At 40.0% G+C, this 12,490-nt stretch overlaps 1 protein-coding gene across 1 annotated transcript in view; it reads right to left on the reverse strand.

Moving 5' to 3' along the window:
* The window catches only part of INPP4B (inositol polyphosphate-4-phosphatase type II B), a 516,678-nt gene that overhangs the window by 182,855 nt on the left and 321,333 nt on the right, over positions 1-12,490 (reverse strand). Inside the window, exons 12-13 of the mRNA XM_045019298.1 lie at positions 11,503-11,575; positions 2,110-2,257 (exon numbers count right to left, since the gene is read on the reverse strand). Of these exons, the coding sequence (XP_044875233.1) occupies positions 2,110-2,257; positions 11,503-11,575 (221 nt within the window). The remainder of the gene's footprint in view (positions 1-2,109; positions 2,258-11,502; positions 11,576-12,490) is intronic.

The following is a 12,490-nucleotide window of genomic DNA, read 5'->3' on the forward strand; positions in this document are numbered from 1 at the left end:
AGAAGTCAGGATGGTAATACCATACCACACCATGCCACACTCACTTCTGCGCTGTTGCTGGCAACAGTGCTGACTTCAGAACCAGACTCCCAGCCAGCAGCCGCAGAGCTTCCTGCACTCAGGGGAGGTTTCTGGAGATGGTGGATGTGACCCACCCTTGGAAGTGGCCCATGCAGAGGAAGAGGAAGTCTTTCCCTCCCAGCCTGTAAGAGGTGGAGCCTGGTGCTTGGGAGCTAAAGGGGCCTTGAACTGGCTGTGTGTGTGTGGAGGGGGGGCAGTGGCCAGGGCACCTCCCTGACCATCGGGCCCTGGGCAGTCGCCCACCAGCCCACCTGTAAGGCCAGCCCGAAAGGGACAACCCCCACATACCATGCCATCTCACTTCTGTGCTGCTCCTGGCAGTGCCACTGCCTCAAAGCTGGGCTCCTGATCAGCAGCTGCTGATCTCTGGCCACCCAATTCTGTGAAATCTGGTCTCCTCTACAATAGCCAGCTTTCACAGGGGAGATTAGATTTCATGGTCCGTGATGCATTTTTCACAGTCATGAATTTGGAAGGGCCCTAATCATGGAAGCCACTGGCTGACAGTATTCTTAACCCAGGTTGCCACTCTTCATGGTGGGCATCTTTTTGCCCCCGCCCATTCTGCCAAAGCATAGTGAATTTTTTACACACACACACACACACACACACACACACACACACACACACACACACACACACACACACACACACACACACTCTCTCTCTCTCTCTCTCTTTCTACTAAGTTTCAGCAGCTACCCTAGTAGCAACATTGAAACTGTCAGTACCTGCCCCAGCCCCGGAGCGACTGCAACTTCTGTAAATTTGTCACTGGAAAGATGATGTACATGAAAGGGAAGCAGAGGCATGAATATCTTCTGTATGCGCTTCTGGGGAGATGTGCCACACAGAGAGGAGATCGGGGCAGCAGATTTCTCCTACCTCTACACTCCTGGGTCCAGCAAGTGTGGACTAGAATTCTTCTTCCTCCGTGGAAGGCTGATGAAATTTATTTATTCAGCTTTGGCAGGCACGCAGATGCCATGCTGATGGGGGCCAGATAAGACAGATGTATTTTTATTATTTACTCTTCCAAAGTCACTTTCTTATTCTAATAAGAGTACTAAATTATAGTTAAAATGTAAATACCTGTTATTTTATGTTGTTATAGCCTCACCCGAGATGGTCATTATTACAATACAGAACTTCTACTCTGTAATGGTTTTGGTAATGTTAATGCACAAGAAACAATACAGGTGAAATAATCCCTTACTAGATCCCCCCACCTTGCAGGTCCCACTGAAGTCATACTAGGGAGCTAAGAGGATGGATTGTGTCCATGGTGTTGTTATTTACTACATAAATTCTATGCTGCAGGGCATCCACGGGTAGGAAGCTGTTTCATCCCTGGCGGCAGCCAAGAATTTGGGTGGCACAAAAGTGGATTAATGCCACCTTTGGCTCCTGTCCACGTCTCCCTGGGCTGTGTTTTCTGTTATGCTCCTTGGAAGTCCTTTTTTGATTGGATAGGTGCATTCATATGGGAAGATTGTACAAAGCACCACATTTGAAACCTGGCACACTTTTAACTAACAAATATAAATTAATTATAGGAAAGTGATTTGTATATTCACTACTCCTACACTTCATTCCAACTGCGTTGAATCTTATTGCCTGTGTTGTAGTAATCCGCACCATTGATGCTGCTAGGCATAAAGCCAAGCTCTCTATAGAGCAGTTCACACCATGTCATGTGTTATTGTGATTATAAAATGTTAATTATTCAAAATATTTATATTATTAATCAAATGTTGATTCTGAGAAGTTCAGAGCCATGACTGTATTTGGCACAATTCACTGCTCACAATTTATAGTCACTAGACTCTTAGAATTTCAGAGAAACGAATTGTGCTGATTACTGTCATAGCTATGAATTATCAGCCAGTGAGATCACCATATTTCTTTGCCATTTCATAAAATATTTTAGTTTGCCTTCACCAATAATCACGTACATTACCTCAACTAAGAAATAATACCTAATAAAAGATATTAACAGTTTTTATTTTGTAATTTTGTTACCCTTACCTTCTCATGTCCTCCTTTATGTGCAGATTGATCAATTCCTTGGGAACATGGAAAGAAAGAGTGCTCTCAGACATCTGTTCTCGGATATGCAGCCACTTGTTGTCAGAAGTGGGAAATCTGTATAACTTACAGATTGGGTTTTTTAATACTGTAGAAGAGAAAAAAAGATGGCATTGCTTAATTGTGGCTATATGTTTGTTTCAGAAGTGACTACAATGGTTTAGTCCACAAATGTAAAATTATTTCTCTGTCCTCCTGTATTTCCAAACTTAAGTCCAAAGATAAATGTATTATCCATTAAAAACATAGCACTCAAGGCTGCACAACCCAGTGTAGTAGATAATTAAATTCTACCTAGTACAGTAGGTATCTGGTACATTTATCATTACTGTTGCAGTAAGAATGCAAGCTCAAGCTCTCTGGCACATATTCATGAGACAAAAGTAAAAAGCAACTTAAATGATGGATAAATAAACAGTGAAATCTCATGCTAAGAGCTGATAACATTATCTGTAACCATGAGCAAGGTGTGTTATTGAACTCTCAGGCTTCCATACATTTGAAAGTGAAACCATATGGGGCAGATGCAGCACATCCCCATTTAGATATTATGGTATATCCTTCCCTAGCTACATAAAGGTCATTAACACAAACAGGTGTTGCATATGTATTTTAAGAGGAAAATATGCCTCACTGATGTGTCACTGCAGTCCAGCACCCTCCAGAACTATATGTAACAGTCACAGGATCAGTCCTGTAAGGTGCTGAGCACTCTGTCCCTAATCCAGAAAAGGGATTACTCTTGTACTTAAATTATTTGTCAGTGCCTTGCACATTTAAGCCTGAGAACAACATGTTTTTTCTCTCAGATCTGCTGCATAGTCATATTTTATCAAAATTGCATAATGATGCTCTATAATGAGCCTGTGCAATTCCTGTGCTCTCCTTATGTCTGCTCTTGAGCTCTTTTTCTGTTCTCTACTGATTCTCCCGAAGAAGCACACAGGGGAAACCTAGAAAAGATACCTTTTCTTTTACTTCCTAGATAAGCTTACTGGGAGATGAATGTTTGTCCTTAAAACACACATCCACAGCTTTTTAATTCAGAATGACTTTAGACAGCAATCTGAACCCTCCAACCTCTCCATCAAGCTACTGATCTTTTCACATTACTGGTAAAAGCTGCCTTGGACCAGGCTCTCATTGATCCTGACACTCACTATTGTATAATTCAAAGAAATGCATTACCTGTGATCGCTTTGAAGAAACTGTTGCTTTTAAAAGCACATCAACAAGTGGACCTTGCAACCTACATTACAACTCACTACTGTGGGAAGTGCTCTCTCCCATTATTGCCTATGTACACCGATTCATGCAGCATGAATAACACAGCTATAATAAACAAAGGCCAAACCATCAATGATTCCCAAATGCATTTAAAAAAAATCAGACTTGTTATGAAAATAAAAAAAGGATTGAAATGAAAACAATAAAACTAGAGGATCTGCATAAATGAGATGATTACTGGTAGGCAAAGTTACAGCCCACTTTGTAAAGAACCAATATGGCACATGCTCATTTTTTAACAGCTCTTGTTTATTTTCAGGAACTGTCCTCTTTCTTTGGTTTTGAAGAAATTTCATGAAACTATTCTTCTTCCATGGAAAACTTAAGACCTCTGAGGTATCAACCTCTTTTTTATTGATAATAAATTTACTTCTAAACTACATTATTTAATATTAACAAAGAATAATTTAAAAAAGCAAACATAATAATCCTTAATGACGTTTAGCACAGATGAACAGCAGGATTTTTTGTCTATAGATCTCAAAGTACCTAAACAAAAGTGATCGGGCATTATTGTTTTCATTTGACAGATGAAGGAAACAGACATGGAGGTTAAATGACGTGTCCAAGGTCACAAAGTATTTTTTCTAGTGCCTTATCCATTGCGATAGACATCTGGGATTCAGAAACATATATTCAAAATATCACTTGGTTCAAACATTAGGAAACATTTCCTATTTTTTCTTCTTTTGTTGTAACTAAGTTCATGAAAGATGTTTTATTTACAGCACTGAAGTCCTGTCTTAATCCATAGAACAGGTACTGCACAGCAGTGTAAGATACCCCAATGTTCCTTAACCAAGACATTGGAGTGATAAGCTTCAGACTTCAAAGGATAGTTTAATATGTATGGCTGATTTTTTTTGGCCCATGAGCAGAGAGCTGCCAATATATGTGTCAACTCTAATGCTTACTGTAATGTAGGAATCTGTTCACTATGAGTAGATTTCAGATGCTAATCTAGACATGAAAAGCTCTATACCATATTAGCTTTATGGGGCATCTCATCTCTGTGTAACTTTTTGAATATTTGAAACATTTTCAAAAACCTGTAAATTTGCACTCACAACATGTAATAACTCACATTTGCCTGTGCAAATCTGTATGTGCAATAATGACAAAAAATTTACAAAAGGGGCCACCTTGAAAATTTGGCTCTAGGAGTTTTTCTTTTTGCATTTAACCGGAGTTTAGGCAACACAAAGACTAGCGAACAATTGTTGCTGTTGTATTGTCATCCTAGCAGTGTCTCCAATGCTGACAAATGGCCAAAACTGCTATCCGCAAGCTCAAGAGAAGCATTTCAATTGAAAACTCTGGATCATATCTTGCAAACCTTTGCTCAATATAGGAGTCCAAGTAGTCTTATTTGCAGCTTTGCCAATTCTTGTGATTTGAGAATTTTCAGATATTTGGAATTTTTCTTAAAGCCACAGCTCTTGGAGTCAGGTGATTATGTAACAATCTTGCCTTTTTTTTCTTTTTGCTTTGTTTTTCAAGTTTCTAGACCAGGGGTCGGCAACCTTTACTATCAAAAGAGCCATTTTGCCCCCTCTTTCACTAAAGAAAAATAGTCTGGAGCCGCAAAACACAACACTGCTTATAAACTTTTAAAAGTTTTAATCTTTTTTTAATTTTACCTGTTCCAACAACAGAATGTTGAGCCAAAGATGGACAGGACTCCAAATGCATACTTTTTCATGTTCATATACGTGTCGGGAATGGCACTCCATGTTTCAAAAACAAGTTTGTCGGGTTTGGGGAGGTTTTCAATATCATTCCATTTGTGCTCTTTAGCGAGAGTGGCCTTCTGACGGGCGACTTCTTCGAGATCCGCTGTCAGGCTTTTGAACTTGGACACCCATAAGTCTTTATCCGCTATGTCGGCCAGTTCAATTTCAAGATCGGACTGACTTATCCCTGTGAATGCAGATATGTTCAACAGGGATGGGTCAATGTCCAGCGGTGTGACAGGGAAGGACAGAGTGTTTTTTTCCTTTCTGAACTCGCTGAATCTTTCTCCAAATGCAGCTTGCATTGCCATAATTGCACGGTGTAAATAATCTCAATTGATTAGACTCTTCCTGTTGGTATGCATACTTCCACCTTTTCATGTTCTCTGTATGTATAAATTTCTCCTGTCTGTGTGTTCCATTCTATGCATCCGAAGAAGTGAGCTGCAGCTCACGAAAGCTCATGCTAAAATAAATTTGTTAGTCTTTAAGGTGCCACAAATACTCCTGTTCTTTTCACAATTTATGTGATTGTTCTCTTCTTTGAACTCTCTCAGGGAGGGGAAGTGAGAGAGCGTACCTCTCTGTACATCTCTGGCAAACACTGTCATCTTGCGCTCAAATGCCAGAACATCCTCCAGCAACTGCAGGGCCGTGCTTCCCTTTCCATGGAGATTTTTATTCACCGTGTTTAAGTGACTTGTCATATCCACCATGAAATAAAACTTCTCCAGCCAATCGAGGTCTCCCAGTTCGGGATAGCTGAGGCCTTTGCTTTCCAAGAAGGTTTTCACATGTTCCAGACCAGCAGCGAAGCGTTTCAGCACGTCTCCCCTTGACAGCCACCGAACTCTGTTGTGCAGCAGGAGATCCAAATATGCGCTCTCGACTTCATCTAACCATGAACAAAACTGTCGGTGGTTTAACCCGTTTGCAATTATTTTGTTCACTATCTTAATAACGAGGTTCATCACTTCCACACATTCAGGGGGGAATGTTTGAGCGCACAGTGCTTCTTGGTGCAAGATGCAGTGAAACGTCATCAGCTCTCGATCCAGCGACTTTTGAAGTAAATTCACAAAGCCCTTCTGTGCTCCTCTCATACTGGGTGCACCATCAGTAGACACTGACACCAGGTGAGTGGTGTTTATTCCTTTGGCTTTTAGACAACTCAAAACAGCCTCACAAATGTCCTGTCCCCGCGTTTGGCCCTTTAGCAGTATGAGTTCAATCAGTTCTTCCTGCGGCCCATCAGAGTTCAGATATCTGCATAACAGTGCTGTCTGCTCAATATCGTTTACATCACTTGACTCATCACAGGCAATTGAATATGCTTGAGCTGAATTGATGTCATCAATTTGCTTACTGGTGATGTTTGTTGCCATTTTAATGGTCCTGTCCTTGACGGTCTTTGCAGAGAGAGGCATTTCTTTAATTTTCTGAATAATTTCCTGTTTGTTTTTGAATTTGGAGAATAGATGCTCTGATATTTTTATGAACGATTCTTTCATGTATTCTCCGTCTGTGAACGGCTTCCCCCTCCTTACGATCTCATGAGCTGCCACAAAACTAGCAGCTGTAGTTGAGTTTGGAGAGTTGATCCACTTCTTGAAAGTATGTTTGCTCTGCTCAACTTTCCGTAGTAGTTCCGAAATCGCTCTCTTTCGCCCATCTTCAGTTGGGTACTTTTCAGAAAATGCTGAGTGCTTGTTTTGAAAATGTCTTTCAACATTACATTTTTTGTTGTTGCTAATTTCTCGCCACATATCAAGCACACAGGTAAGCCAGCGTCGTTGGCAGTGAAGGCAAAGGAATCTGTCCATGCAGAATTAAACTCTCTATTTTCTTCTGAGATTTTTCTTTTTTGGGATGTATTCATGGTTAGCTTACTGCGGGGGTCGCACACTCAAGAAGCCACCTGCAGGTAAAGGCGAGGGCTATAGACGTGGATGTGACGCATATTTTAATTGACAAATTATAAAAACTTTTTAAAAATTCGATGTTAAAGTATCACCTCGAACTCCAAGATAACTGTGCAACAAAATAAACAAAAATAAAATAATATATAAATAAAAATTAAATTAATAAATAACCGTTATTCTTTTTTTTTCTTTTTTTTTTTCTTTTGTCAAGGCCGAAGGGAGCCACATCAAGGAAGCTGAAGAGCCGCATGCGGCTCCGGAACCGCGGGTTGCAGACCCGTGTTCTAGACCTTATGATTATGGAAAAAAGCTTAGGAAACTTTAAAGGCTGAAAGCCAGAAGACAAATTAAAAAGCATCCCAAATTTATTATTGTTTAAATCTCATGATTTTTAAGTCAATCTCATGATTTTGAGGGGGCGTGCCTCATGACTTTTGAATATTTGGCCTTGGCAGTAACGCATTTTGTAACATATGGAGTAAAGGCTTGCTCAATCCAAAACTCTCCACATTTATAAAACTGTGAAATTTATGTAGAGAGAGACTTGCTTATGTACAAACTTTCAAAACATTTCATTGAGCAAAATGGAGAAAGTTCTCTTTTAAAAGTGCATCTACGTGTGGAAGCCAGGAAATCACTGATATGTATTTAACAAACTGCATTTTCTGACATTCTCACTGTAAATGTAAAGACTGCAGTGTTTTCTGTTCCTTGGCAATCATTTACTTCTCCACATGCTATTCTTCAGCCTCCCCGCCAAAAAAATGAAACTTGTAAAACAAAAAGAGTGAACATTATTTCTTGTTTGAACTTCTGTTCACTGTCTAATGAAGATCAAAGAAAACTACTGTCATGTTGTAAATTCTAATACTGTTATTTATGGATTTTTCCCTTTAGAATAAAAGCAAATATACATATTATTTCAGAAAAAAATAACTTTAGTTTTGCTCGTTTTTATTAGATTTTAGTTACTTTTCTCCTCTTTCATACCTTTATGTGAAAAACGTGAGAAAATTATTTTAAATTTCCAGTATTATAAATGGATAAGTGAATTTCTAATAGTATAAATGAAGTCTCGAGGTAAAAATGGAATAATGATGAGGCTCTGTGAGATATGACATTCATTCACATCACTCAGTAAGTGCTTCACAACTCACTTGAGGTCTGTGTTTCATGGATTAAGATCCAAGCTTGAGATGAATGCCAATGTCCTACTATGCCTACTTTTTTTTTTTTTTTAAAGTTTCATAGTTTCCCTGGCATGATAAACAACTCAAGACAGAGAATCAAAAATGTATACTGTAATACACTTATATAGGTATATACACAGTATATTACTCCTGGGGAAATTCTGCACCACCGCACAATGCAGAATTTCCACAGAATTAATGTTCTGCACAGAATTTCATATTTTCCCTGCAGAATTGGGGCTGCAGAGCTGCTGCTGTCCATTAGGGACCACTGGACTCTGCAGAGTCCAGCTCTCCAGTTTGAAGTGAGCAGAGCGCCCAGCCCAGCAAGAATGTAGGCTCTGCAAGCTCTGGCTGCCTGGCTTGATCTTCATCAGCTCAGGGACAGGAGAGGGCCTGGGAGACCCAGCTCTGGCAAAGGGTGAGGAAGGGCAGGCCCAGACCACATCTCCCAGTGGGACAGTAAAGAAGCTGAGGGGAGTAAAGGTGCTGAGGGGAGGGAAGCTGCAGGTGTCTGGGCTCTGGGAAGAGGAGGGATGACTGGGTTCAGGGGGGCCCACATGTAGCCCCCTCCAGCACCTCCCAGCTGGAACTGGGTTATTGTAGGGGTTTCTTTAACTCTGTACTCCTGGGGGAATCTTGTTTGTTGTTGTCTGTATTGTTGACAAACATTTTGAAATAAATTACCCAAGTAACTGAAACTGGAGTGAATATAGTGTTTTATTTTGACAAATAAAAATTGTGCACAGAATTTTTAATTTTTTTGGTACAGAATTACCCAAGGAGTATGTATATACAGTGCAGTATACACACACCAGAAAGAGAGACACTGTTATACACATTTACACACTGTGACAAAGTTCCTCCTCTACCTTGGTGGATCCTGCGCTTATTGGCAGATTTGCTCACCTCACAGATTCACTCTATGGATCGGGAAACAGAGCAGATATCTTCCCCTCTGGTAGAAGCCACAGTCCAGGTCAATTCCTCCTGTGTCTGATCAGGAGTTGTGAGGTTTGAGGGGAACCAGGCCCGCCCTCTACTGTGGGTTCCAGCCCAGGGGACTGCAGCTGTCTAGAGTGCCTCCTGGTACAGTTGTGTGACAGCTACAGCTACAACTCCCTGGGCTACTTCCCCATGGCCTCCTCCCAACACCTTCTTTGTCCTCATTACTGGACCTTCCTCCTGATGTCTGATAACACTTGTACTTCTCAGTCCTCCAGCAGTATGCCTACTCACTCTCAGCTTCTTGCACCTCTTACTCCCAGCTCCTCACATGCACTTCCTCTCCTCTGGCTCCCCTTGGCCTGACTGGAGTGAGCCCTTTTATAGCATCAGAGGGGCCTTAATTAGAGTCAGGTGCTTAACAGCCTCTCCTGATTCTTAGCAAGTTAATTGGAGTCAGGTGTTCTTATTAGCCTGGAGCAGCTCCTGTTCTGGTCACTCCAGGAACAGAAAACTGCTTATCCAGTGGCCAGTATATCTCCCTTCTACTACTCTGCTGTTCCCAACTGGCCTGGGTCTATCACAACACAAATATATATACACCGAAAGAGAGGGAAAGAGTGAGGTATAGAGAGAACATATATATGGGGAGAGAGACAGAGAGAGATTCATATAAACCCAGATATTTGGAGATGATATTGATGTAATAAATTATAGAGCCATGTGATAAATTAATTTATCATGCATGTCTGATTCATAGGTAAAGTTCAGGTCACATTACTAATCTCTCCCAGCCCCTAATCTCCCCCAAGTAGTTTCAACTAAAAAAAAAAAAAAAAATCAAGCAACCAGAAAAATATTTTTCATTCTCCCCCCAATAAGTGGGCTTCTCCTCCTCCCCGCAAAAACAAAACAAAACAAAAAAAAACCCAGAGGCCCAGGATGGGCAAGACTCATTACTGGACCTGTAACATGTTTTTTATACATAAAAATGTCAGTTTTAAAATCCTGTATCTCAGAGTCATGCAGAACTACAAATAGCAACTTTAAGGGTTACAGATAGGCTTCCCAACTGGATTCAAAGTTCACAAAAAACATATTGTGATATTTTATATATAAGGAAAAGTTATTTCAAGTCATTTTTAGAGGTTTCCATGCTACCTCTGAGACCTGAGCATTTGGTCTCATGGTAAATAAGGCTTTACGTTTTTCTAAAAAACATATTTCTATCTGTAATGTATGTGGGGCATAAAGAATACATGCTGGTGTGGTATGTTTTGGGTGACTGCATAGCTTACTTGTGTCTTTCTTACTGCTGAGAGATGTAAATTCCTACACTCAGGCAGATAACACTTTTACAGTACTCCACACCATCATGTAATATTTCTTTGTATAATGAGAAAGAGTGAAATGGGTTGAGCATATAAACACTTCAAACCAAAGTCTGAAGTGAGCTCCGGAGCAGATTCTGACGTCAAAATGCCCTGCCAGCAGCCCCTTCCATTTAAAATCACAGGGCTTTCAACACAATCTCAGCTAACACTGTATAAACAGTGGGAGAGGCGTACTCAGGAGTCAAATAATGTGTGTGCAACTATAACTACTTTATAGTAATTAACACAACACCATACATTACAAAAAAACAGTGGGCCTCATCCAGTGCTTACTGAAGTCAACTGGAGTCTTTCCACTGACTTCAATGGGCACTGGATAAGGCTCCAAATGTGAGAGTATTCAGCAGAGTACCACAAAGTAACTTTTCAGGGCCAATTTCTGCAAATCCTTCCTCACACAAGTAGTCAACTGCACTCTACTCCAGTGAGTGAAGAAAGCTTCCAGGAGCAGGGTTTTCAGGAAAACACCTTAAATCTCTAGTGGTTCTGAAATTCTTCAAACTGGTATTGTTGTATAGCAGCCCATTATTTTGGAATCAAATAGCAATCTACTCAAAATGCATTAGAATATATACGTAAAAGAATTACAAACATCTTGTTGTTTGAACTACTAAAATGCCCTTTGAACATCTTTTGTAGTTTGCTTTTATTAAACATTCAGTGTCTGGTGCTTATATAGATGCAAATGTTAAACTTCAAGTGAACATTAAATGGGGCACAACATTTTAAAAGTGCTCTGTTCAAAATCTTTGTATGCGTGAGATTTTGGTGGTTTTCCCTAAGTTCTCCCACTAACAAAGATAACCTAGTACAGTATTATAACCCTAATTATTTAAAGAATTTTCGAAGTTATAACACATACCTGCATTTAATAGAGGTAAGCTGTCTTTACCACTTATGCCTTCAGGTGCTGTACATTCACACACCAGTGCACACTACAAAAGAAAAGATGTAACACTTTGAAAGGAAACATAACCACAAATGGAATTTTTCGGAAGTTGCTGCAAAAGAAATGTAAAACAGTTAAATATGAATGGCCTTGGACAAAATATTTGTGATAAGCCATATTTCCAACCCTACCTGTTTTGTGAAGCGATTTTATTTTTAATTACTAATTTGCATTTTCCCTGTACAACTCAGTTGTAATATTTAATAATAGGTTGTAACACTGGAGTCTCTGTACAGAAGGCAGCAAAACATGAAGGACTGTCCTAAAATGCAGTAGAAAACAATTTTTGACGAGTTATATAATTTCAAAGGAATTTCTTTCAAGGGCTGCTCTCAAAATCACAGCAGGCAGCATGATTTAGTACAAAAGCAATTTAAAATCAGGGTTGAGGGGAAAGGGTGGGAATTTTTTTTTTACTGTCCTCTTTTTGACATCTCTTTCCTCACTTGATTTCATCTCTTAGCACTACTTACTTTTACATAATCTTCTAAACCATTTTTAATGGCTCCTCTTCTGGCTTCCCACTCATGTATAATTCTGAGCTCTAATGTTTTAAGAAAGCTATATTTTTAAATCTTGTCATCTGTTTTTTTCCCCTTTCAAAGGCAGCACACCAGCTTCTGTTGTGTTCTTGTATTTCTTTTAGGTCTAAATCCTAAACAACAGACAGACAGACAAAGCACATAACTATGCTTTGCATCATTCTGGGGTTAGTGCAGAATAAGATAGAAGGAATCCTTCCTTCACGTGTTGGAAAGGCTGACAAAGTATTTTGCAGCTTCTACTGCAACAGTAAGGCTGCCATAGCCTCTGAAGGCTGCTGCCAAGCCCCCTTTCCACAGGAGGTGCGACAGAGGGCAAAAGGATGTATATAGCTGCAGATATTCTGCTCTAATCTCTG

This window comes from Mauremys mutica, chromosome 5, assembly GCF_020497125.1.
Source record: "Mauremys mutica isolate MM-2020 ecotype Southern chromosome 5, ASM2049712v1, whole genome shotgun sequence".
Classification (NCBI taxonomy): domain Eukaryota; kingdom Metazoa; phylum Chordata; order Testudines; family Geoemydidae; genus Mauremys; species Mauremys mutica.